A 27,581-nucleotide genomic window follows, 5' to 3' on the forward strand; every position below is an offset into this window, starting at 1 on the left:
TTAAAACTAAAAATATGAGGTTTGAAGATACAGAAAATTATGACCCAAATTCCTTTTATGTAGTGTTTTATAGTGTTCTTTGAATCTCTTAGTTTTCTGGAGAGAAGGCAGAGACTCTTTGTGTAATAATTCTCCTAAGAGAGTGTTTCTGGCTTGTTAAAAATGCTTTAGCATTTTAGCTGCTATTGGCACACAACACTGGCTCCTATAAGTAGTCATTAAACATGGCGAGATACTCCACTGGAAGCGAGAAATGAATTGGTCAGGGCTCTTTGGTTGTAAGCAGCAGGAACTGACTTTGACTGACTGAAAAAAAAAATTATTGGGAAGATGAATTCAGGCAACTCCAGCAGGGAAGCAGCAACTCCAGGAATGGCCTATTGCTGGAGAATTCTGGGCAGGTTGCTGCCACTGGCATGAATTCCAGTCTTCCAAATTTACAATGGCTCAGATGTCAAAGGTCTGGAAGACGGCACTGGACTCATCACATGTTCATTCTGTAGATAGGCCAGGACCTACTGGGAGGTGCTCAGGACCCCTTAGGGGTTCAGTAGCAGGAGGGCTGCTACCTGTAAGTACAGTCCCACCAAGATTGCAGAGGGGGAAAGTTATTTCCCGAAAAGAAAAATCTGAGTGTGCCCAAGATACACCTTTCTTAGTACTGCAAAGCAGAAGAGAAACCACAGAGAAAAATGTGCACAGAGCTGAGTGTCTACCTGCAGCACACGATCCAGTTGCATTCCTGAGTCTGGATCCCAAATTGAAGAAGGCATGGCTTGCTAATGCTTTCATGCTATGAATCTGTGGGAATTGAATTTATGGTCCTAAGTCCAATGTAATAGACATATTATGGTTTGTTTTTATCTTGAAGGAAGTTGATATAGTAATTTGTGTTGATGGCTTATATATAGATAGTTTTAGGTATTAGGTACTTTTTAAATAAATTCTCATTTCATTTTCCATCTCTCAAGTGTTACTATAGTATAAAATAATTGTTTTCTGATGTGGGCCTAAAACCAGAAAAAAATTAATACATTAGTAAAATTGGGAAATTTTACTAACATATAATAAATGTTGCTGAGTGATGTGAGATGAAATGGCATGTTTGAGCCTCAGAGGAAGATATAGCAAATGGGCAAGTTGGGGGAAGTCATTAAAGGAAAGATGTGCAGACTGCTGAGATTCTGTGCACTGCAAAAGGAGAATAGCGATCTTTCAGATAGGCTTAGAGTTTAAGAAAATAATAAATTCATCACTGAAATAAAAGGTAAGGATTAAAAAATTGGTATGGAGTGGAAATGGAAAGCCTTGCTTTTTGAAACATTTGGACTCAAGATCCATCTTCCAGCCTTCCAAAATGTTAAGGGCTCCTGTTTGCACCTTCTCAGAATGATGTGCTTTCTTTCTTGAGGAAGACAAGTGTTATTTACTACTGTTTACAGCTTTTGTGATACTGAATCCCAGGACTCCCACGGACGTGTGCTCTGACTTCTTACACAGTGTTCTTTCTTAAGCCACAGCAAAGGAAATAATGGACATTGAGAGGTCAAGTGTGTGCCTTTCACCGTGTGCCCTTTAAATATCAATAATTATTGTTTTTCTTCCTGAAGAAGCAGCATCTGGTTGTATGGAATTTGGCAGAAGTGGGCATCCTGTGCTAGTTCTTTTGATATTTAAATATGAGCAAGATAGGTAAATGGCAACTAAATCTGAGCCATCTGAGGAGGAATGAGAGTAATAAAAACAACGAAACTGAACCACACGCATTGAGTTAGATCTTTGTAGATTGTCTTGTTGACCTGCCTACCCCAGTCATATGGAGGAGAATGTGAGGATCGAAGAGACTACATGATTTGACACAATTTCACTGTTCAAACACTTCTGGGACTTTTCTATACAATTTCTTGTTTTGAAGAAATACAGAATTATTTTACAACAGTGTTATGTGGGGAATCCTCCTTACAGACAAATCCTGTTATGACAAGACTGATCATATAGAAATATATGTAGGGACATGTATCTGCAATTTTGTGTTGAACTCCAACATTGGACTGAATTTAGGAAGGTGATGGATTAGATACATAGCTTGCAATTCTTTTATCATCCTTAAAAATGGGCCCATTTCCAGGCCAGATCCATAGCTATCTCGGGAATTTGCACCCATCTGAAGCATGCTCAAGAAGGGCAGGTATACGAAAAGATGCTCAGCATCACCAATCATCAGGGAAATGCAAATCAAATCACTGTGAAATATCACCTCATACTTATTAGGATGGCTATTACCAAAAAGTCAAGAGATAAATGTTGGAGAAAATGCAGAGAGAAGGGACCCCTGGTACAATGGTGGTGGGAATATAGATTGATGAAGCCACGGTGGAAAATAGTATGGAGGTTCCTAAATTAAAAATAGAACTATCATATAACCGAACAATTCCTCTTCTGGATATATACCCAAAGGAGATGAACTCACCACCTCATAAATATATCTGCACTGTTGTGTTCATTGCAGCATTAGTTAAGTTTTCATGGTAAGAATGGCCTTCTAAAAAATAAATTTTATTGCATATATTTAAGGTGTACAACATGTTCTGAGACAAATACAGTAAAATAGTTACTACAGTCAAGCAAATTAACATATGAATCATCTCATATAGTTACCCCAACCCCATCCCCCATTTTTTCTGGCAGGAGTTCAGTTAAGTTTATATATCTGCACTGTTGTGTTCATTGCAGCATTAGTCACAATAGCCAAGATAAGGAAACAACCAAGGTGTCCATTGATAGGTGAGCAAATAAATCACACACACAGACACACACACACACAGAGACAGAGAGAGAGAGAGAGATTATTCAGCCTTAAAAAAGGAAATCCTGGCATTTGCCACAACATGGATGAATCTGGAGGACATTATGCTAAGTGAAATAAGCCAGACACAGAAAAATACTGCAGGATCTCATACACGAAATCTAAAAAAACCAGTCAAATACACAGTAAATAAAATGGCAGTTATCAGGGGTGTGGTGGAGTACAAATGGGGAGATGTAGGTCACAGGCTAAAAAGTACCAGATATGTAGGATGTACAATAGGACCGTAGTTAATAATACTGTAATTAGGATTTTTGCTTAAAGTGTAGATTTCAGGAACACTTGCCAGAAAAAATGGGGGGTGGGGTGGGGGGTAACTATATGAGATGATTCATATGTTAATTTGCTTGACTATAGTAACTATTTTACTATATGTATCTTAGAACATGTTGTACACCTTAAATATATGCAATAAAATTTATTTTTTAAAAGGCCATTCTTACTATGAAAACTTAAATGAATGAATCCTAAGCCTGAGTATATCCAGAACACTCATCTAGGCTTCTAATGTAACAGGATGTTCTGTGTTCCCAGAATAAAATAAATTTCATAATAATGCAATGGGATAATGTGTTCAAATGAATACAAGCGATATGGATTATTTCACAAATACTTTCCTAGTTTATCAAACATGTATAATGATCCACAAGTTTTGGGTAAGGAAAGGAAGCTAATGGGGTAAGTGACTTGTCTAAGAGTATCTGGCACATAACAATGTATTTTATTGAATGAATGGATTAATGGGGTAGTGTAGCAGATTGATGATATATCACAAAATGTACACATGAACGCAATAATGCATACCATTACATATGACAGTGCTGAAAAGAAGAAATGTGTAATAGAAATGTCACTTTTAGAAAATCTGCAGAATCTCAGTAGCTGTCTTCTGTATGGTACCTTTTGAAAGGATGGCATTTGCGAGGGAGCTGTCTGTGGTGCTGAACAGGATGCAACTGCTAGGTCTGGTGATGGCCTTCACCAATTTTTGTTCATATTTTCTCCTGGGCCTCTGTTACCAACGACAACAATATTAATAAAAATTAATGTAATGTTATCAAGTTTTCCTTTTTAAGCATTCAAAGATTGATTTTAAAAATAGCTTTATTGAGTTATTTACATATCATTAAATTCAAGTTTTAAAATGTATAATTCAGTGGATTGTAATAGAGTCACAAAGTTGTGGAACCTTCACCACAATCTAAATTTGGAACATTTTTATTACCATCAAATAAAGCTCTGTATCCACTAGCAGTCGCTCCCCATTCCCCAAACCCTCAGCCTCCGGCAACCACAAATTTACTTTGTCTTTATAGATTTGCCTATTCTGAACACTTCATATAGGTGGGAATCATACACTATATGGTCCTTCGTGACTGGCTTCTTTCAGGTAGCATAATGTTTCCAAGGATTATCCATGTAGTAATATGCATCAGTACTTCATTTCTTTTTATTGACAAATAATAGTACATTGTTTGGACCTTTTTTGTTTGTTTTGAGACAGGATCTCACTCCACCACCCAGGCTGGAGTACAGTGGTGCAATCATGGCTCACTGCAGCCTCAACCTTTGCGCTCAAATGATCCTCTCACTTCAGCCTCCCAGGTAGCTGGGACTACAGGCATGCACCACCACACCCAGCTAATTTTTTGTAGCAACGAGGTTTTGCCATGTGGGTCAGTCGAATTGAACTCCTGGACTGAAGTGATCCACCTGCCTCAGGCTCCCAAAGTGATGGGATTAGAGGCATGAGCCACCATGTCCAACTGATATACTACATTTTATTTATCTATTCATCAGTTGATGGATATTGAGTTGTTTCTATTTTTTGGCTATTACAAATAATGTTGCTGTGAGCATCCATGTGTAAGTTTTTTGTATGGGGATGTTTTCAGGTCTGTTGGGTATACATCTAGGAGTGGAATTGCTGGGCTATAGCATTTCTTTGTTTAACATTTTGAGGAACTGCAGATACTTTTCCAAAGCAGTGGCACTATTTTACATTCTCACATGTATAAGGCTTCTAATTTCTCTACATCCTCTCCAACATTTGTTATTGTCTGTGTTCTTAATTGTAGTCATTCTAGTGGGTGTGAAGTTGTATCTCATTATGGTTTTGATTTGCACTTACATATTCCTGATAACTAATAATGTTGAGCATTTTTTCATATATTTATTGGCCACTTGTTATCTTCTTTGGAGAAATGTCTATTTGAATTATTTGCCCCCCCTTTTTGAGACAGTATATTTGTCCATTTTCATGCTGCTGGTAAAGACATCCCCAAGACTGGGTAATTTATAGAGAAAAAGAGGTTTAATGGACCCAGTTCCACTTGGCTGGGGTGGGCCTCACAATTGGCAGAAGGTGAAAGGCACATCTTACATGGCGGCAGGCAAAAGGAAAAATGAGAGCCAAGTGAAAGGCGCAACCCTTATAAAACCATCGGATCTTGTGAGATTTATTCACTGCCACGAGAACAGTATGAGAGAGACCACCCCCATGATTCAATTATCTCCCACCAGGTCCCTCCCACAACATGTGGGAATTACGAGAGCTACAATTTGAGATGACACCTGGGTGGGGACACAGCCAAACCGTATCAGATGGAGTCTCACTTTGTTACCCAGGTTGTAGTTCAGTGGCATGATCTCAGCTCACTGCAACCACCCCGCCTCCTGGGTTCGAGTGATTTTCCTGTCTCAGCCTCTTGAGTAGCTGGGATTACAGGCATGTGCCACTACCCAGCTAATTTTTGTATTTTAAGTAGAGATGGGGTTTCACCATGTTAGCCAGGCTGGTCTTGAAATCCTGACCTCAGATGATCAGCCTGCCTCAGCCTCCCAAAGTGCTGGGATTACAGGCATGAGCCACCATGCCCAGCCTCTTTGCCCATGTTTTAAAAGTTGGGTTATTTTTCTTTTTACTGTTGAGGTAAAAGAGTTATTTATGTATTCTGATACAAGTCCTTTATTAGTATATGATTTGCAAATGTTTTCTCCCGTTCTGTGGGTCGTCTTTTCACTTTCTTCATTGTGTAAAGGACTATTTTCAAAGGCGATCTTTCTCTGATTCTTCCCAATCCTTTCCTCAGCAACTCTTCAAGGGTTCGTTAATATTAACATAGTGAGAATTTCAATATCTATGCTCTGAGTAGCTCATTATGAAACAGGGAAGTCATTTCACTACATAATCATTGGGAAATACCATATGAAATAAAACTCTTAGTTTCTCTCTGGCAAAATACTTGTTTATGAAACTGGATGACACAGCATAAGTGACATCTGTACCTGCAGAAGAGCCATGCCCCCAGTGCTGCACCTGTCTCATTATCTTGAGCCTACTTTCTTCTCAATAAAACAAACTCTGCTTGGAAATGATAGCCAGAAAAAAAGTAAACGGAAGCACAGAACTGTTTCCTATCCTAACAGGTATTAAGCTCCTGTTTTCAAAATCTGTTACTTGGTAAGAAAATGTATTCCTTTCACACAGATAGAAATTAAATTATTTTTAAAATGTAAACTATTACCTTCTGCAAAAGCTTTTCCCCCTTAGTGAAAAGCAGAATTTAAAAAACACTAGTGAGTTAACCAAGATCAGATTTATTCTCTTAAAACGTTCCCATACAGTATTTACCCAGCACCTACATTAAGTTGAAAAATATCTTCTAATTCTCGTAGTGCTGAGTTGAAAATATATCTCCCCTATACTGGCTGTTCTCTACTATGGGCTTAAGGGAATGTTCTTCCTGCTAAAAACAAAAATTGGTATCACTGTAATTGAAGAATTATTTAAACTTCTTTTTTCTGTTTTGTTTTTTGATGGAGTCTCCCTCTGTTGCGCAGGTTATACAGTGCAGTGGCATGATCACAGCTCACTGCAGTCTCGACGTCCCAGGCTTAGGTGATCCTCCTACCTCAGCCTCCCAAGTAGCTGGGACTACAGGTACACAGCACCACACCCGGCTAATTTTTGTATTTTTAGTAGAGACGGGGTTTCACCTTGTTGGCCAGGCTGGTCTTGAACTCCTGACCTCAAGTGATCCATCTTCCTCAGCCTCCCAAAGTGCTGGGATTACAGGCATAAGCCACCGTGCCCAGCCTTAAACATTTAAAATTAAGATTTTAATTTGTTCAAAAGGGTATATAATATTTTCCAAATGGTTATTAGACAGAAATGATTTTCAAATGGTTACTTTATTAGACAGAAATGATAGTGATATAATAGTTCATGGACCATTTCATTTACAAAGATCTGAAATTCCCATTCAATAATTAAAACTTAAAATTATTTTGCCCTAGTTTATTACAGTCAAAACAGCATCATCTGAAGTACTTTTTATATTTTATCCAAATAATTCCTGGGTAGGTTTATTTTTTAAAATAAATACATAGTGGAAGTCAGAAGACCTGAGTTCTATTTTTGATATCACTAGAAGATAATTGAACTGCTGCTCTAATTTTCTCTCTTTTCTTTCTTTTTTTTTTTTTTTTTGAGACAGAGTCTTGCTCTGTCGCCCAGACTGGAATGCAGTAGCACAATCTCGGCTCACTGCAACCTCCACCTCCCAGGTTCAAGCAATTCTCCTGCCTTAGCCTCCTGAGTAGCTGGGACTATAGGTGCCCGCCACCATGCCTGGCTAATTTTTGTAGTTTAGTAGAGACGGGGTTTCACCATGTTGGCCAGGCTGGTCTCGAACTCCTGACCTCAAATGATCCACCCGCCTCAGCCTCCCAAAGTGCTGGGATTACAGGCGTGAGCCACTGCACCTGGTCTAATTTTCTGTCTCTTGAGGATGCTACATGAAGGATTAAATAAAGCTGGCCTTGAGCTTTTCTCTGGTGGTATCACCAGAATCACAGTTTTTGCTTTATGTGTTTTGTTAGTTTAACCATTATTAACTGCTGGGTTATGAGAATTGACAGTCTTCAACAAAAACCTTTATATAACGGGGTAAGAGAAAGGCAGGTTTAAAAGGTTTCTTTAGTTGCTACTTTTGTCATTACCCTGCCATACATTATTTCAGATATGAGAGCATTTCAGAAACATGGGCTCTGCCAGCCTTCGTCTCTTATTTGTCAAAAATCTTAGAGCAGGCACACAGCTGACTATGTTTACCTGGACTTCACAAAGCTTTTGGGAAACTCACTAGCAATTATGATGACACCTGGGGAAAAAAAATTCCTATCAGCTGAGTGGTCTCCATAACTTCACACTGCTGGGATGTCTCCAAGGGAAATAGTCATAAAGACACTCTGAAATTTTTACAGAGCTAACTTTCATTTAAAGAAAAAGGAGGAAATAGGCCAGGCGTGGTGGCTCACACCTGTAATCAGCACTTTGGGACACGGAGGCGGGCAGATCACGAGGTCAAGAGATGGAGACCATCCTGGCCAACATGGTGAAACCCCGTCTCTACTAAAAATACAAAAATTAGTTGGGCTTGGTAGCGCGTGCCTGTAGTCCCAGTTACTCAGGAGGCTGAGGCAGGAGAACCGCTTGAACCTGAGAGGCGGAGACTGCAGTGAGCCGAGATTATGCCACTGCACTCCAGGCTGGCAACAGAGCGAGACTCTGTCTCAAACAAAAACAAAAACAAAACAAAAAACCGCAAAGAACAAGGAGGAAATAAACTTCAATAAATTTTTATTAATTTCAAATGAAGCAAGCAAACATTTACTTGTTACTGCATGTGAGGGACTGGGCTAGATGTGGGGATGTAAAGATGAATGATACAGTCTGTACTCAAGAGGAGATCACATTATAATAGGAGCCTAATGAAAAACAAATACTAATAAAGCAGTTTGACACCAATCTGCATTGGGAACCAATGGAGATGTAAAAAAAAAATCGTCATAGGCAACTGGGGAATGGTAGAAGTTAGAGTTTAAAATGTAGCCTGGCATTTTGGGAGGCCGAGGCAGGAGGAATACCTGAGGTCAGGAGTTCGAGATCAGCCTGGCCAACATGGTGAAACCTTGTCTCTACTAAAAATACAAAAATTAGCCAGGCATGATGGCACACACCTGTAGTCCCAGCTACTTGGGAGGCTGAGGCAGGAGAATTGCTTGAGACTGGAGGTGGAGGTTGCAGTGAACTGAGATCGTGCCACTCTACTCCAACCTGGCCTGGCTGACAGAGCAAGACTCTGTCTCAAAATAATAATAATAATAATAAAAGATAGTCTGGACCAAATTGTGAAGAGCATTACTGATAGTGAATAGGGAATAGTCATTTGAATTTAAAAGAATGACTTCAGTTGGAATTATGAGAGATAGAATGAGATAAAATGAGAGGGTTGAGTGATCAGTTGGACATGGGAGGCAAAGAAGAAAGAAGAATTAAATACAAATCTGGAATGTCTGAGGCCTTCTCTGATAATCTATGTAAAACAGAAAATCTGGGGGGCAGGGAGGGGAGAGAACTTAGAGGATAGGTCAGTAGGTGCAGCAAACCACCACAGCACACACACCCCTATGTAATAAACCACCACAGCACACACACACACCTATGTAATAAACCACCACAGCACACACACCTATGTAACAAACTGCCACAGCACACACACCTATGTAATAAACCACCACAGCGCACACACACACCTATGTAATAAACCACCACAGCGCACACACACCTATGTGACAAACCACCACAGCACACACACACACCTATGTGACAAACTGCCACAGTGCACATACCCCTATGTGACAAACCGCCACAGCACGCACACACACCCCTATGTGACAAACCACCACAGCACACACACACACCTATGTGACAAACCACCACAGCACACACACACACCTATGTGACAAACCACCACAGCACACACACCCCATGTGACAAACCGCCACAGCACACATACACACCTATGTAACAAACCTGTGAGTTCTGCACATGTATTCCGGAACTCAAAGTAAAAACAACAACAACAAACAGAATATCTGTCAGTCACTACCCCTTTATTCTCCTTCATTTTTTTCCACTGAACTTGACACACACATACACACACACACACAATTTATTGTCTATTTCACTGGAATGTAAGATCCCTGAGGAAAGGGATTTTGCTTTGTTTACTGTTGTATCCTCAGGGCCTACTATATGAAAAAATATTTTTGAAGGGATGCATGAAATGACTAGCTTAAGAGAGTGGTTTGCAATATGATCAACTAAAATAGAAAATATAGGAAGGAAGGTAGACTTGCAAGGATAGGTGATAGATTCTTTTTGAGTCATGATGATTTTGAGGTCCCACTGTGAATATATGGTCTGGAACTTGTAGAGACGCTGGGATTGGAGATTAATATTTGAAAGTCATGGGTGTTTAGGTATCAGCAAAAGAATGAATTTTGAATCAAGGGGACATGATAAACTGTGTGGATCTTAGCTGCATGAGAAAGAGTTTGGTGTGACTTCTGGCCATTAGAAGTACATTCTCCATTATCTGCCTCCACTTCATGGGATTTGTAGGTAATGCTTTACCTCTGGTAAGCCCTTGGGGAATGCTATTCCTGCAGCCATGCCTAATATATTTTGTCTTGTTCAGCTGAAAGACTCCAGTTTGCTTTAAAGGTGACAACTTATATATACATTCTCAATTGTTGACACCGTTTTGATATTGTTTGCTGAGGATTTCTGCTCTTCCACAAGCCACTTGAAATAACTTTAAACACACACATACACACACCCATGGCAAGTCATGTGATAAACCTTGAAAGTCACAATGAATACAACAGGAATAAGTAATTTGAAATCTCAAGAGAGATTCAATGGAAACAAAGATGTTCCATAGTTCAATATTTAAGACCGTTAGCAGGAAGCAATGATTTTCCTTGTTTTTGAGTATTAACTAGTAGAGCTCATACTTTTTGTTCTTCAAAATAACAAGTACAAAATGGTCTTGTAATAAGCAAAACCCATGCCAGCTTCCATCTCAAGCCATTTTCCAGTGTTAACTTTAGTGAAACATTATCTGGAAGAGCTATCTCTCAATTGACTGCCATTATGAATGTATCTCGAGTTTTCATTCTTTTCACAGTGATTTGAAAGCTTTTACATATTTCATTAGCAAAACAAACTGTAGTATAATTCACTCCAACTGATTTTTAAGCAAACTGGAGTCTGAATAATACAGTGTATTAAATAGCATTGAGAGATGGATACAATGAATATCAAGCATACTATCCGTTGCATCATATTTGTTATAGGCTCAGACTAGTTGCGATAGGCTAAGACTCATCTGTCAAGGTTCAAGTTGGATAAATTATGTTATTCAGTTACTACATATGTTCATTATATTTCATGTAAAATGTGATTATTTATATGACTATTAAAATGTACTCTCCCAATGATCTTCGTAGATTATATTCCTTTCAAGAAATGTTACCACTTTAGGAGAGCCACCTCTGTACTTAGAGCAGTAGTTCTGAGCATTATACAAATGTCAGTTACAGTGTTAGACACTTTCAGACTGTTTCCCTCCACTGCCCTGCAGCCTTTTAAAGTTTTTAAATTTTTGGTAGGGTCAGGGTCTTGCCATGTTGCCCAAGTGGATCTGAAACTCCTGGGCTCAAGCAATCCTCCTGCCTTGGCTTCCCAAAGTGCTAGGATTATAGGCATGAACCACTGCGCCCAGCCTCTCTTTCCTTCTGAAGGTTTCACCCACTTCCCAGACCGAGCCTTCTCTACCATCTTTGTCAGGCTGGCTGAAATCCGAGTAGAATGCCCAGGCTTGAAAAGGGATAATCTGACTTCTTTTCCAATTCATATGCCCTATGTACTGCATCACGCCCCAACTCTGGGCTTGGATGAAACACTGCATACACCATGCAGAATTGAGTTTGGCCTCCTGAGTGGCTGCTGAAGGGCTTGATGAAACTACTCAAAAATGTCGATGAGTTAGCTTTCTGTGGGGAGATCCTTGATTAATAGGAACTAGGAAACAGAGGGAGGCAGGCAGCAAGATTCTCCCTCCCATGGAAACTCTGAGATGCAGTTCTTCCTTGCAGCCCTTCTGGAGAATTCTCATGTGCTAGGCAGCACGTGGCTGAATGACCTGCCATATCTGTGTGTTTTTTGAAGTTTTGTATGAAGTGATAGCCAACACAGTAGCACATTGTGTCACTTTGCTCCAGCTCTTTTCCTTGCCTCAAATCTCTTTTCTCTCACTCTTTGTTCTGGGTTTTCACCTCTCAAAGTATAATGCTCTGTTTTCTAGAGGACCTGCATTAAGATTATGACCATTCAAAAAATGAAGAAGACTATATATATATATTTTTTTTTTGAGACAGAGTTTCGCTCTTGTTGCCCAGGCTGGAGTGCAATGGCACGATCTCGGCTCACCGCAACCTCCGCCTCCCAGATTCAAGCAATTCTCCTGTCTCAGCCTCCCGAGTAGCTGGGATTACAGGCATGTGCCACCACGCCTGGCTAACTTTGTATTTTTATTAGAGATGGGGTTTCTCCATGTTGGTCAGGCTGGTCTCGAACTCCCGACCTCAGGTGATCCACCTGCCTTGGCCTCCCAAAGTGCTGGGATTACAGGCGTGAGCCACCAATGCCCAGCCAAAGAAGACAATCTTTAAAAAAATTTTAAAAATATATTTAGGGGACAAAAGTACAGATTTTGCATAGTAGTGAAGTCTGGGTTTTTAGCGTACCCATCATCTGAATAGTGAACACTGTGCTCAATAGGTGATTTAACAACCCTCATTCGCCTCCCACACTCCCACCTTGTGCAGTCTTCAGTGTCTATTATTCTACTCTGTGTGTCCATATGTTCCTACTGTTTAGCTCCCACTTATAAGTGAGAACATGCAATATTTGACTTTCTGAGTTATTTCAGTTAGGATAATGTCCTCCAGTTCTATCCATGTTGCTGCAAAAGATATGACTTCATTCTTTTTTATGGCAGAGTAGTATTCCATGATGAGTGTGTATGTGTGTATATATATACACACATCACATATTCTTGATCCAATCTTCAGCTGATGGACTCAGTGTAAGTATATATCTTTGCTATTGTGAATAGTGCTGTGATAAACATGTGAGTGCAAGTATCTTTTTGATATGTTGATTTCTGTCCCTTCAGGTATATACCTACTGGTGAGATTGCTGGGTCAAATGGTAGTTCTATTTTAGTTCTTTGAGAAATCTCCATATTGTTTTCCATAAAGGTTGTGCTAATTTACATTCCCACCAACAATGCGTAAAACATTCCCTTTTCTCCACATCTTTGCCAACATCTTTCGTTTTCTGACATTTTAATGATAGCCATGCTGGGTGGCATAAGATGGTATCTCATTAGGATTTTAATTTGCATTTCTCTGATGATTAGTGATGTTGAGCATTTTTTCATATGCTTGTTGGTCACTTGCATGTCTGCTTTTGAGAAATGTCTGTTCCTGTCCTTTGCCCATTTTTTTTTCAAGGAATATTTCATAACAAGGTAGGTAACATGTTATCTAACAGGAATTTTATGTCACTGCCACTAAATCAAAATATCCTGTTCACTGGGTAAAAGACCTGCTTTATGTGTGTACACTTCAGTGCAATTAAAAAAAATACTGTAATTATAATTTCAGAACTTCTGAATTTCAACTGATGCCAGTGTTCTCTCCTTTTTTCATATGGGAAAATTCCTCTGAAAATCATTTGAAGCTTGGACAAAAATTCCACAGCTGTATTCCTCCAGATCACTTTGCAGAGTCTTCAAGATTCAGATAGAGGGGAAGCTTCAATTCAACCTTTCAGAGAAAACATTCCAGCTTGCATGATCTCATCAACCAAGAGAATGTTGGTGGCAATCACAGTGCAGGAGTGAAGAAGCTGTTTCTTTACGCAATAGTTATCCCATATGCCTACTTCTGCTGCTACCATTGGCTCACCTGTGTCCAGGTCCACACCCACAAGCTGACCTGATTCTGAACATTCTGCTTGAATTTTAACTAATGTTTCCTGAAGGTCAAAACCAGAGTTCTGATCAGGAACCTTTGGAATAATGAGCAACACATCAGCAAATGCGTGGACTCCAAGCTGTGCCCTGCCCTTTACACTGGGCTTATATTTAATCAGGGCTTCTGCCATTGCTACTTCCACAGCACCAGCACCTGGAAACACACAGCCCTCATCAATAGGATTTTTGACAGCCCTCAAGCCATCCCTTACTGCATCTTTTGAGCTGAGTGAGTGTGTACTTATTTGGTCCTTTGTTTAATAATGTGACAGGGCGAGTATTGTTACATTTCTCAATAAAGGTGAACTTCTCTTCTCCCAATATATATTTATATACAAGTCCTGCATGTCCCAAGCAGTCAGGATTTAGGTTTTCAAAAGAATTCAGGGCTACCTCACCAGAAGCAAGAGTCAGTCCCTCGATATTTCTCCTTTTAGCTCTGTGAAGAGTGACTATGTGTTCTTTTGCAAGAGCAGCTAAGGAAAGGGGGTCAATTCCCTCTTGATTAATAGCAACAAATCCTTTATCTGAATCACCACAGACTTTCCTTTTCAGTTCTATTTTTTAACTCTTATCTTCAATGAATTTTCTTTCAGCTTTTATGAGTTTTTCTCTCATTTCTGCAGTCTTGTAAAAAAAGCCAGAATTCACTTATGTTTCTTCATATTCTAATGACATGTTACGCTTGAGAATGTATACATCCTTCACCCTTTTCTTCATATCAGGATGCCATGCTCCGTGGTCCAAAACAAGCCCTCTGATTAAGCTTGTATCAGTTTCAGATTTATGTTTCATCTCCATGATCACAACCATGAAGAGATCAATAGGTTCATCTTGTCTTTTAATGGCCAAAATGGAGTCCACTACAGCCTCTGTTAAGGCATCTGCAAGTTCAGCATGAACTTTAGTATGAAGAGATGTTCTGGCCACATTTATAAGTGTTTCCCTGTCCATCTCTTTCCTTACTTTGACTTCTTCCAAAAACTGAAGGGCCTTTTCCTTTGCAGCTTCAAATCCTTCAGTAATTATTCTGAGATGAAGGCCTTCAGAAATGTAGAGATCCGCCTGTTTCAGTAGCTTTTCAATGATTAGGACATTGGAAGTTGTACTATCACCAGTTATATCATCCTGGGCTGTTGCTACCTTTGCTATTAAGGAAGCTGTTGTGTGTTGAATTTGCATTTCGTGAAGCAGCACATTGCCATCTTTTAAGTAAGCTTGATGTCTCCAGCGCCAGAAACAAGCATATTCATTGTGCCCTTGGGCCCCAGGTTGGTTCCCAGCACGTCCTGCAGACCCTGCATTATGCTGATGTTGACCGCTAGCGCCACCTCCGTTCGGGCCACCTCAGCCTTGGGGTTTAGGGTCTTCACCACTGCCATAGCTGCTGCAGTAGAGGAAAAGGAAGCGATGCGGCACGGACAGCCTAGAGCCGGTGCGGCCCTTTGCCTATTTTTTAATGGGGTTACTTTCTTCTAGGATTTTTAGTTTCTGCTCTTGTGTTTGGGTCTTGAATCCAACTTGAGTTACTAATTTTTGCATATGGTGAGATGTATGGCTCCAGTTTCATTCTTCTATATATGGCTATCCAGTTTTCTCAGCACCAGTTAGTGAATAGCGTGTCCTTTCCCCAGCGTATATTTTTGTTGACTTTGTCAAAGATCAGTTGCTTGTAAGTATGTGGCTTTATTTCTGGGTTATCTATTCTGCTCCATTGATCTATGTGTTTATTTTTTATACCACACCATGCTGTTTTTGTTACTATAGCCTTGTTACATAATTTGAAGTCAGGTAATGTCATGCCTCCAGCTTTTTTTTTTGAGATGGAGTCTCACTCGTTGCCAGGGCTGCTGTCACAGCTGGCTAATTTTTTTTATTTTTTAATTTTTTTAATTTTTTATTTTTAGTAGAGACGAGGTTTCACCATGTTGGCCAGGTTGATCTCAAACTCCTGACCTCAGGTGATCCTCTCGCCTCGGCCTCCCAAAAAGTCCTGGGATTACAGCTGTGAGCCACCACGTTTGGCCACACTCAGCTAGTTTTTGTATTTTTCGTGGAGACGGGGTTTCACCATGTTAGTTGGCCAGGCTGGTCTTGAACTCCTGACGTCAGGTGATCTGCCCACCTTGGCCTTCCAAAGTGCTGGGATTATAGGAGTGAACCACCACACCTGGACCAGCTTTGTTCTTTTTGCTTAGGATTGCCTTGGCTGTTCAGGCTCTTTTTAGATTCCATATGAATTTTAGGATAGTTTTTTATTTATTTTATTTATTTTAGTTTTTTCTAATTCTGTGAAAAATGTATGTTTTTGATAGGGATTGCAGTGAATCTATAGATTGCATTGGGCAATACAGTCTTTTTTTTTTTTTTTTTTTTTTCTGAGACAGAGTCTCGCTCTGTCGCCCAGGCCAGAGTGCAGTGGCGCAATCTGGGATCACTGCAAGCTCCGCCTCCTGGGTTCACACTATTCTCCTGCCTCAGCCTCCCAAGTAGCTGGGACTACAGGTGCCCACCACCACACCTGGCTAATTTTTTGTATTTTTTGTAGAGAAAGGGTTTCACCATGCTAGCTAGGTGGTACAGTCATTTTAATGATATTGATTCTTCTAATCCATGAGCATGGGATATTTTTCCATTTGTTTGTGTCATCTACAATTTCATTTATCAGTATTTTGTAGTTCTCCTTATAGAAATTATTCACCTCACTTGTTAAACATATTCCTAGGTATTTTATTTTGTTTGTAGCTGTTGTAAATAGAATTGCCTCCTTAACTTTGTCCTCAGCTAAATCACTGATGTAGACAAACATTACTGATTTCTGTACATTAATTTTGTACCCTGAAGCTTTACTGAATTCATTTATCAAATCTAAGAGGTTTTTTGGTGAAGTCTTTAGGGTTTTCCAGATATAAAATCATATCATCAGGCCAGATGTGGTGGCTTACACCTGTAATCCCAGCACTTTGGGAGGCTGAGACCAGTGGATCACCTGAGGTCAGGAGTTTGAGACCAGCCTGGCCAACATGGTGAAATCCTGTCTCTCCTAAATATACAAAAATTAGCCAGGCATTGTGGCTGGTGCCTGTAATCCCAGCTACTTGAGAGGCTGAGGCAGGAGAATCGCTTGAGCCTGGGAGGCGGAGGTTGCAGTGAGTCGAGATCGCACCACTGCACTCCAGCGTGGGTGACAGGTGAGACTCCATCTCAAAAAGAAAAAACAAAACAAAACAAAAACCATATCATCAGCCAATAGGAATAATTTGACTTCCTCTTTTCCAAATTGGATGCCTTTTTTTTCTCTTGCCTGACTGCTCTGGCAACGACTTACAGTACTATATTGAATAAGATTTGGTGAAAGAGGATATCCCTGTCTTGTTCCAGTTCTTGGAGGGAATGCTTTCAAGTTTTCCCTGTTAAGTACGATGCTGGCTGTAGGTTTGTTATATACTGCCTTTATTAAGGTGAGGTATGCTCCTTCTATGCCTAGTTTGTTGAGGATTTTTATCATGAAGGGATGTTGAATTTTATCAAATGCTTTTTCTGTATCTATTGAGATGATCATTTGGTATTTGTCCATTTGTATATGTGATGTATCACATTTATTGATTTGCATATGTTTGAACCATCCCTGCATCCCTGGGATAAATTCTATGTAATCCTGGTGTATTATCTTTTTGCTGTGCTGTTGGATTCGATTTGCTGGTATTTTGTTGAGGGTTTTTTTTTTTTTTTTTTTTGCATCTAATTTCATCAGGGATATTGGTCTATAGTTCTTTTTCTTATTGTGTCCTTGTCCGTTTCTTCATATCAGAGTGATACTGGCCTCATAGAATGAGTTAGGGAGAATTCTTTCCTCCTTTTATGGAATAGTTTCATGAAGATTGGTATTAACTCCTCTTGGTATCTATCTTTGTGTGTTTGGTAGAATTTGGCTCAGTTAATAAAAATCTTACCCCCACAAAAAAAGCCCAAAACCAGATGGTGAATCCATCTGGTTTTGGGCTTTTCTGGGGTTGGGGGAGATTTTTTATTACTGATTCAATCTTGTTACTCATTATTGGTATGTTTGGGGGGTTTTTTTCCTTCTTTATTTTTAAAATTTGTGTGGGTACATAGTAGGTGTCTATATTTATGGGATACATGAGATGTTTTGATACAGGCATGCAATGTGAAATAAGTACATCATGGGGAATGGGATATCCATCCCCTCAAGCATTTATTCTTTGAGTTACAAGCAATCCAATTACACTCTTTAAGTTATTTTAATATTCCGGGATTTAATTTCTTCCTAGTTCAATCTTGGGAGGTTGCTTGTTTCCAGGAATTTAACCACTGGAAAATAATTTTTTTTTTTTGAGACGGAGTTTTGCTTTTGTTGCCCAAGGTAGAGTGCAATGGCGCAATCTTGATTCACTGCAACCTCCGCCTCCCGGGTTCAAGTCATTCTCCTGCCTCAGCCTCCTGAGTAGCTGGGATTATAGGTGTGCACCACCACGCCTGGCTAATTTTTTGTATTTTTAGTAGAAATGGGGTTTCACCATGTTATCCAGGCTGGTCCCGAACTCCTGGCCTCAGGTGATCTGCCCGTCTCAGCCTCCCAAAGTGCTAGGATTACAGGCGTGAGCTACCACACCTGGCCAAGAAAATCTTAAATGTGGTCTGGCAATCCTTCAGTGGATCTATGAGGTCAAAACCAATTTCTTAATAATACTAAATGTTATTTGTCTTATTCACTCTCAATCTCTCATGAATATATTGTGGAGTTTTCCAGAGTGTGATATTGCAGCTGTTTGAATACAGAAGCAGACCTGAAAAATCTAGCTTCATTCTATTAAGGCAGATATTAAAGAGATTTGCAGAAGTTGAAACAATGTTACTTTTCTCACCACTTTTCAGTTTTGGAAAATACAGGTTTTCAATATAAAAAAGTTACTTATGGTAACGTGACATGAGTTATTTTTTTAAAAATTAGTATCTATTAAAAATTTCCCCAATTTTAATAATAATCCAATAAATATCAATATGTAGAACCCACATAAACAAAAACACATTAAGGTCCTGTTTTAAAATGCAGGTTTTATTATCATTCAGGTATAGTGAGGCCAATAGATCAGGAGATGACTGCCATTGAAAGGATAGTTTGTTACTCACAGTTCCCAAAAGGAAGGAGCACACACCACAGCATTCAGGGCCACACAAGGAAGCACCAGGGTCACCTGGGAGGCAGGAATGAGGGGAAAACATGGGCAAGAGCCTTGATTGTGATGTGTGCATTCAGGAATGGGTGAGAAAGGGTAAGCAGGCTTAGAATCAGCTAATTTGAATAATTTCAGCGGGCTCCAGGGTTGTCTCAGAGTGGTCTGGTACCTTGCCCTCAGGTGATTAAGACAGGGGAATAGTGCTCTGAAGTTGAGTAGCCCTGTGAGAGTCTGAGAAAGGGAACAGCTGGGGGTATTGGCTTTTGATTGGATGGTTTGCATATACAAGTGTGGTCACAGGATAATTGTTTTCCATCTCTAGGAATAATTAGCTACCTCTGGGAGGGGTAGCCTCTGCCTGGTCAGCAAGGCCCCAGACACCAAAGCATACAAAGGATACAGAAATGTAAAACATACAGTTACTACAAGTCCTTAATAATTTTTAAGAGTATAAATAATGTAGGGATGTTCTGAGACTAAAATGCTTGTGAGCTTCTGGTCACACGGTAACAGAGGTCATACACGGTAACAGAGAAGCCCCAAATCCCAATGGCTTAACATGGCAAAGAGGTTTTTTTCTTTTCTCTGCAAAGTCTTCACACTTCCAAAAGGCAGTATAAAAAATATTTTAAAAGTGAAAAAAAAAAAAAGGCCATGATGTCAGAACAAAGGAAAATCATTTTAATTACTTTAGCTTAATGAAAAATTCCATTATGATTTTTCTCTTTTTTCTTCATAAATTAGTGAAATTTTCAGCACTACTTAGGACGGGTTCAGGGACTGGTGCTTGGCAGTTTCTGACGTCTAGGACAATTATGGATAGAAACAATGCGAAAGGAAGAAAAGACTTTGTTTATGCTGGGAGAATTTAGCAGAGAGAGAGAGAGGCTGAAGATACTGGAAAAAGAGGCACTCAGTGTAAACCCTGGAGGATGTGAAAGGGAAAGAGGGGGGATGGTCTGAAATAGGAAAGACAGCTCTTCCTCAGAAACTGGCTGGAAAGGAGGTTGAGACAGCGCCCTTGAAGATAATTTAGTTGGGGGAAAGAGAAAAGCTAAGAGTTCGCCCTCAATGGCACTGATTTTCTCTATGACTCACAGGCAAATTCACTGCATAAAGTCAAGAGGGCATTGAACGATGAGGGCTTCAGAGACCCACTGCAGGACTTGCGGAAGGGAGCGGGGCAAGAACATAAGATGATGGCGCAGAACCGAAAGCCCAGCTGAGTTTAGGCTTTAAATAGTAATAGCATGAAGCACACAGTAGCCTAATTTTTCTAACTGTGCTCCTTCATCCTGGCTTTTAATAGAGGAGGAGTTGGAGGTGGGGATAGAGAATTGATGCTTATCAAGAGGTAGCGTGGTATGGCGCTTAAGAACATGGCTGTTGAAGCCAGCTGCCTGGGTTAAAATCCTCTCTGCCACTTACTTTCCTATTCAGTAAAATGGGGCTAATAATAGTCTTGTGGTGTTTTAATGAGGACAGTAGTTGGTTTGAGGATGACACAAATATCTGCTGTGGATTGTCCTTCCACATCCTCACTGTTGGGGGGTCAAGGGATCTACCTTGGTTTCTTGGGCTTCTGTTCATGATGGACTCTTGAAAAGGGACAAGCCCAGTTCCTCTCCTCTCCCTGCCCATTTTCTTTGTGGTGTGCCCTGCTCAGTCTCCTCATCCTTGGTCCTCATTATCCTCTCTGATTGTGGTGGGTTTTCCCCTGTTCTCTTTCCAAACTATTTTCTGGCATAATCTGTAAGCCTTACAGATCAGAACTTTAGTTTTGAGTCTCAAAGTCTTTTCTTCCTTTCGCATCGTTTCTTACCTATATTAGAAGTAAACTATACTAACTTTTTGTATATTTTTACTTTAATAATCCTAGCCTACACATTCACCTCCTGGCTCTCCAGAGACCTCTGGATCACTGAGAAAAGGTCACATATGGATGATGTAAAAGGTAAAAGCATAAACATACACTTCAAAAAATCTCTTTTTACTTGTTACCTCTCTTAATTCTCCTATAGGTAGATGTTCTCTTCCTTCTACATACCCAAGACTGATGCTCAGAGGATTAATAACCTGCTCAGAATTGCACAGCCAGTTGCTGCAGAGTAGCAATTCAATTCTATGCCGTGCACTTACAGTTCAATAATCCACATTCCCTCAAACAAACGGCCGAACTAGTCCAGGGTTGAGGGGTAGAGGGATGGTGGCACTTAGGACAAAGAGGTGAGAGAGTTGTAGGTGTTCACGAGAGTAGCTGCTTACCGTAACCAGCAAAGGCAAGAGGGTACAGGGGTGTGTGCAGAGAGGGGGGCTGACAAACAGGGAGAAAGGGAAGGAGCAAAGGAGCTGCAAGTCACAATGCAATTGATGAACAAATGGGAGAGATGAAAGGAGAGGTGACCTGACGGAGAGTGGAATCCAAAGTTGACTATTTTAAGGGTATTGGTCCACTTCTGGATGATGACAAGCTCTAGAGTGTAGCCACTGGACTAAGCTGATGAAGAGAAGTTAAAGCTAGTGGTGTGGACGTTACGGATTGTTTCAGTTGTTTGAGTGAATGTTGAAATTAATAGATCTGTTGCTGAAGTCCTTTATAAATGTTTGAGAGTGATCTTGAAAAGTAGGCAGGGACCAAGGCAGCAGAGGGGCCCACAGATGGTCCAAGGGTGGGGCCTCCCACAAAGAGGAGAGTTTTGGAGGCAGGAAGAATCAGTGTTTTTTGTTGTTGTTGTTGTTGTTTTCTGAGGCGGAGTCTCCCTGTATTGCCCAGGCTGGAGTGCCGTGCAGTGGTGCAATCTCGGCTTACTGCAACCTCCTCCTCCCGGGTTAAAGAGTTTTTCCTGCCTCACCCTCCCGAGTAGCTGGGACTACAGGTGCGCGCTAGTAGTCCCATGCCCAGCTAGTTTTTTTGTATATATATACATTTTTTAGTAGAGACAGGGTTTCATCATATTGGCCAGGCTGGTCTGGAACCATGCCCAGCTAGTTTTTTTTGTATATATATATATATATTTTTAGTAGAGATGGGGTTTCACCATATTGGCCAGGCTGGTTTGGAACCATACCCAGCTAGTTTTTTCATATATATATATATATATATATATATATATATATATATATATTTTAGTAGAGACGGGGTTTCACCATATTGGCCAGGCTGGTCTTGAACTCCTGACCTCGTGATCCGCCCACCTCGGCCTCCCAAAGTGCTGGGATTACAAGCATGAGCCACTGTGCCCAGCTGAATCAGTGTTTTTGTTTGTTTTTTTAATTTGAATTTTTTTTTTTTTTTTGAGACGGAGTCTCGCTCTGTCGCCCAGGCTGGAGTGCAGTGGCGCAATCTCGGCTCACTGCAAGCTCCACCTTCTGGGTTCACACCATTCTCCTGCCTCAGCCTCCCAAGTAGCTGGGACTACAGGCGCCCACCACCACGCCCGGCTAATTTTTTGTATTTTTAGTAGAGACGGGTTTTCACCGTGTTAGCCAGGATGGTCTTGATCTCCTGACCTCGTGATCCGCCTGCCTCGGCCTCCCAAAGTGCTGGGATTACAGGCGTGAGCCACCGCGCCCGGCCCGAATCAGTGTTTTTAACTGTAGTACTTGGCAGTTCTCACATGCAACTTCATTTGGTCCTCCCAGTAATCCAGAGAGATGCACACAGGACAGGAAATATACTTTCTCCAAGAAAGCCAGCTGTTAAGTAGCAGCATTTGGACTCAGTTCAACTCTCCTGGCTGTAGTTTGTTGTGAGAGCCTTATTCCTCTACATACTATTCACAGTAGGAAATCAATCCCTTAGAAAGAAAACTTCTTTATAGATTCTTTCTACACAGAAAAGGAAGATTTCTCTACGTTTTCTTCATTCCAGACTGCTAAAAAACTAGGCTGTAATGGTGGGGAAGAGCTATCGGGCTGACAGGAACTGGCTCAGGGCAAGGTCTTGTGGTACCACCTAGTGTCCATGATTGGGTTTATCCACAAAGCTTTGACTAAATTATATGAAAAATAATGTAAGGAAATTGCAAGTAGCTGATTAATTTTGCAGGAGAATAGCTATTAAAACACCTAACAGTTTTCTCTCTCTACCAGGAAGATTTCTTATTCTGGCCTCTTGACTACCCCAAGGACCAGACCAATTCAGTAAGTTACTTTGTTGGATAAAACAGAAATTATGACCTAGTGAAGTCTAAGGTTACTTAAAATTAACATGTTCCATGAGGTCTTAGATCATTCTGTACAGTGGAAAGAACACTAGGCTTGGTGCTCTGACCAGTTCAGGTCTTAACTCAGTGGGATGGTGTATGGAAAGTGCTTCATAAACTATAAAGTGCTAAGCAAGTGTTAGATATAGTGATAATTTCACAAGCACTGTTCTGGACCTTTGACACACCTCCCTTCTAATCCTCATATTTATAAGACAGCAGGTACTATCCAGATTTTGCATCAAAGAAACTGAGGCTCAGAAATGTTAAATAACTTGCCTAAGGTTACATAGCTATTTTTTTCTCTGCCATACTATATGGTCATTATAATACTGACATAAGGAATTAATATTAAATCATGTAACAAAAATTTATTAAGGAGCAGTGTATACTATACACTGGGTTAAGAATAAGGTATATACAGATCAATAAATATTATGGACTGAATGTTTGTGCCCCTCCCCCACCATTCATATGTTGAAGCTCTAACCCCCAATGTGACTGTATTTGGAGATTAGGCCTCTAAGGAAAAGCAGTTAAGGTTAAATGAGATCATAAGGGTAGGACACTAATCCAGTGGGATTACAGTCAGCTCTCTGTATCTGCCGGTTCTACATCTGTGGATTCAACCAACTGAAGATTTTTTTTTTAATTCAGAAAAAAATAATTAAAAAAATACAATAAAAAGTAATACAAATAAAAAGCTTAACAACTATTTACATAACATTTACACTACATTAGGTATTATAAGTAATCTAGAGATGATTTAAACTATATGGGAGGATATGCATAGGTTATATGCAAATGCTACACCACTTTATATGAGGAACTGAACATCCTCAGATTTTGGTATTCATGAGGGGTCCTGGAATCAATCCCCCATGGATACTGAGGGACAACTGTATGTCCTTATAAGAAGAAAAGCTGGCCAAGCACAGTGGTTCATGCCTGTAATCCTAGCGCTTTGAGAGGCCAAGACAGTAGGATTTGCTTGAGGCTAGTAGTCTGAGACCAGCCTGGGCAACACAGTGAGACTCTGTCACTACAAGAAATTAAAAAGAAAATTAGCTGGGCATGGTAGCATGTGCCTGTAGTCCTAACTAGTCAGGAGGCTAAGCCAAGAGGATCGTCTGAGCCCTGGACTTTAAGGCTGTAGTAAACTATGCCACCGCACTCCAGCCTGGGTAGCAGAACAAGACACTTAAGGAAAAAAAAAAAAAAAAAAAAAAAAGGAAGAACAAAGCTGAACAAAGCTGGAGGCATCACATTGCTTGATTTCAAAATATGCTACAGAATGACAGTAATCAAAATCAGCATGCTACTGGCATGAAAACAGACACATAGACCAGTGAAACAGAAGAGAGAACCCAGATATAAATGCATACATTTACAGTCAACTCATTTTTGGTACAGGTGCTAAGAATGTACAATTGGGAAAGGAGTGTCTCTTCAATAAATGGTAATGGGAAAACGGAATAACCATATGCAGAAGAATAAAACTAGATCCCTCTTACCACATACAGAAATAAAATCAAAATAGAGTAAAGACTTACATCTAAGACCTGAAACTATGAAAACTACTAGAAGAAAAAAATGGGGAAATGCTCCAGGACATTGGTCTGGGCAAAGATTTTTTTGTGTAAGACCTCAAAAGCACAGGCAACCAAAGCAAAAACAGAATGGGATTACATAAAACTAAAAAGCTTCTGCACGGCAAAGGAAACAATCAACAAAGTGAAGAATTCGAGACCAGCCTGGGCAACACAAGGAGACCTCGTCTCTACAAAACATAAAAAATTAGCTGGGCGTGGTGGTGCGTGCCTGTGTTCCCAGCTACTCTGGAGGCTGAGGGAGGAAAATCACTTGAGGCCAGGAGTTCAAGACCAGCAGCCTGGGTAACATAAATGAGATCCTGTCAAAAGAAAGAAAGAAAGAGAGAATGAGAGAGAGAGAGACAGACAGAAAAAAAGAAAGAAAGAAAAAAAAAGAAAGGAAGTGATATATATACACAATAGAATGTTATTCAGCCACAAAAAAGAATGAAATCCTGTCATTTGCAGCAACATGAAAAAAACTGGAGGTCATTATGCTAACTGAAATAAGTCAAGCACAGAAAGCCACACATTTCATGTTCTCAGTCATATGTGGGAGACAAAAAAAAGTGGATCTCATGAGAGTAGACTGGTGATTACTAGAGGTTGAGAAGAGTAGGGAGGAGGAGGGATGAAGAAATGTTGATTAATGGGTAAAAATATATAGTTTGATGGAAGAAATAAGACATAGTGTTTGATAGATCAGTAGTTACAATAATCTATATTGTACAGTCCAAAATAGCTAAAAGAGAATTTGAATGTTTCTAGCATAAAAAAAGACAAATATTTAAGGTGATGGACATCCCAATTACACTAAGTTGATCTTTACTATATGAATGTATTATCACATGTCCCCCAAAATATGTACATTATATATAAAATAAAATAAAATTTTCTATTAGAAACTTAGTTTTAAAGGATATAATTTCCATTGTATTATAGATATTTTAAAATAATCATGACTTATTTCCGATAGAATCTAACACATTAGAAATTCATTATCATTCATAAAAAACTATAATTTTACATCATTCCTTTTTCTTTTTTTTTCTCATTAAACTTTTTTAATGGGTCTCAAAATTCTGTGACAAATTTTTGGTCAAGTTGTTTCCATTAAAAAGTACTGATTTTAAAAACTAATAACTTAAAACTGCCACATGCAAAAAAGAAAACCAAAGTGGTCCACAAAACATTCTCCTTTCCTTCTGAAGGTTTTACGATGCATTGTTATCATTAACCAGTCTTTTACTACTAAACTTAAATGGCCAATTGAAACAAACAGTTCTGAGACCGTTCTTCCACCACTGATTAAGAGTGGGGTGGCAGGTATTAGGGATAATATTCATTTAGCCTTCTGAGCTTTCTGGGCAGAGTTGGTGACCTTGCCAGCTCCAGCAGCCTTCTTGTCCACTGCTTTGATGACACCCACTGCAACTGTGTGTCTCATATCACGAACAGCAAAGCGACCCAAAGGTGGATAGTCTGAGAAGCTCTCAACACACATGGGCTTGCCAGGAACCATATCAACAATGGCAGCATCACCAGACTTCAAGAATTTAGGGCCATCTTCCAGCTTTTTACCAGAACGGCGATCAATCTTTTCCTTCAGCTCAGCAAACTTGCATGCAATATGAGCCGTGTGGCAATCCAATACAGGGGCATAGCCAGCGCTTATTCGGCCTGGATGGTTCAGGATAATCACCTGAGCAGTGAAGCCAGCTGCTTCCATTGGTGGGTCATTTTTGCTGTCACCAGCAACGTTGCCACGACGAACATCCTTGACAGACACATTCTTGACATTGAAGCCCACATTGTCCCCAGGAAGAGCTTCACCCAAAGCTTCATGGTGCATTTTGACAGATTTTTCTTCTGTTGTAACATTGACTGGAGCAAAGGTGACCACCATACTGGGTTTGAGAACACCAGTCTCCACTCGGCCAACAGGAACACTACCAATACCACCAATTTTGTAGACATCCTGGAGAGGCAGGCGCAAGGGCTTGTCAGTTGGACGAGTTGGTGGTAGGATGCAGTCCAGAGCCTCAAGCAGCATGGTTCCACTGGCATTGCCATCCTTACGGGTGACTTTCCATCCCTTGAACCAAGGCATGTTAGCACTTGGCTCCAGCATGTTGTTACCATTCCAACCAGAAATTGGCACAAATGCTACTGTGTCGGGGTTGTAGCCAATTTTCTTAATGTAAGTGCTGACTTCCTTAACAATTTCCTCATATCTCTTCTGGCTGTAGGGTGGCTCAGTGGAATCCATTTTGTTAACACCAACAATTAGTTGTTTCACACCCAGTGTGTAAGCCAGAAGGGCATGCTCTCAGGTCTGCCCATTCTTAGAGATACCAGCTTCAAATTCACCAACACCAGCAGCAACAATCAGGACAGCACAGTCAGCCTGAGATGTCCCTGTAACCATGTTTTTGATGAAGTCTCTGTGTCCTGGAGCATCAATGATAGTCACATAGTACTTGCTGGTCTCAAATTTCCACAAGGAGATATCAATGGTGATACCATGTTCACGCTCAGCTTTCCGTTTATCCAAGACCCAGGCATACTTGAAGGAGCCCTTTCCCATCTCAGCAGCCTCCTTCTCAAATTTTTCAATGGTTCTTTTGTCGATGCTACTGCATTTATAGATCAGATGGCCAGTAATGGTGGACTTGCCTGAATCTACGTGTCCAATGACGACAATGTTGATATGAGTCTTTTCCTTTCCCATTTTGGCTTTTAGGGGTAGTTTTCATGACACCTGT

General features: G+C 40.2%; 2 protein-coding genes, 1 long non-coding RNA gene and 1 pseudogene across 19 annotated transcripts in view; all 4 read right to left on the bottom strand.

Moving 5' to 3' along the window:
- Window positions 1-27,581, bottom strand: part of LOC107974634 (uncharacterized) — a 95,088-nt gene that overhangs the window by 30,535 nt on the left and 36,972 nt on the right. For 16 of the 17 annotated variants that reach the window (XR_010157165.1, XR_010157164.1, XR_010157156.1 and 13 more), the window contains one exon: window positions 3,767-3,878. This is a non-coding gene — a long non-coding RNA (uncharacterized LOC107974634). Of the gene's footprint in view, window positions 1-716; window positions 802-3,766; window positions 3,879-27,581 lie in introns of all 17 variants that reach the window. The other variant, XR_010157157.1, reaches the window with a different exon arrangement.
- On the bottom strand, window positions 13,608-15,227 carry LOC134810054 (T-complex protein 1 subunit zeta-like; annotated as a pseudogene).
- On the bottom strand, window positions 25,927-27,549 carry LOC129144077 (elongation factor 1-alpha 1-like). Its single transcript, XM_054684959.2, has one exon. The coding sequence runs from the start codon at window positions 27,083-27,085 to the stop codon at window positions 26,159-26,161; it is 927 nt and encodes a 308-aa protein (XP_054540934.1). The 5' UTR covers window positions 27,086-27,549; the 3' UTR covers window positions 25,927-26,158.
- LOC129144078 (elongation factor 1-alpha 1-like) lies at window positions 27,007-27,547 on the bottom strand. Its single transcript, XM_054684961.2, has one exon. It carries the CDS (start codon window positions 27,545-27,547, stop codon window positions 27,146-27,148), a length of 402 nt encoding a protein of 133 aa, XP_054540936.1. The 3' UTR covers window positions 27,007-27,145.

This window comes from Pan troglodytes, chromosome 4 (assembly GCF_028858775.2).
Source record: "Pan troglodytes isolate AG18354 chromosome 4, NHGRI_mPanTro3-v2.0_pri, whole genome shotgun sequence".
NCBI lineage: Eukaryota > Metazoa > Chordata > Mammalia > Primates > Hominidae > Pan > Pan troglodytes.

Excerpts from the sequence above, each read along its gene's own strand:
- LOC129144077 (XM_054684959.2), bottom strand. The coding sequence starts at position 27,085 with ATGGATTCCACTGAGCCACCCTACAGCCAGAAGAGATATGAGGAAATT.
- LOC129144078 (XM_054684961.2), bottom strand. The coding sequence starts at position 27,547 with ATGGGAAAGGAAAAGACTCATATCAACATTGTCGTCATTGGACACGTA.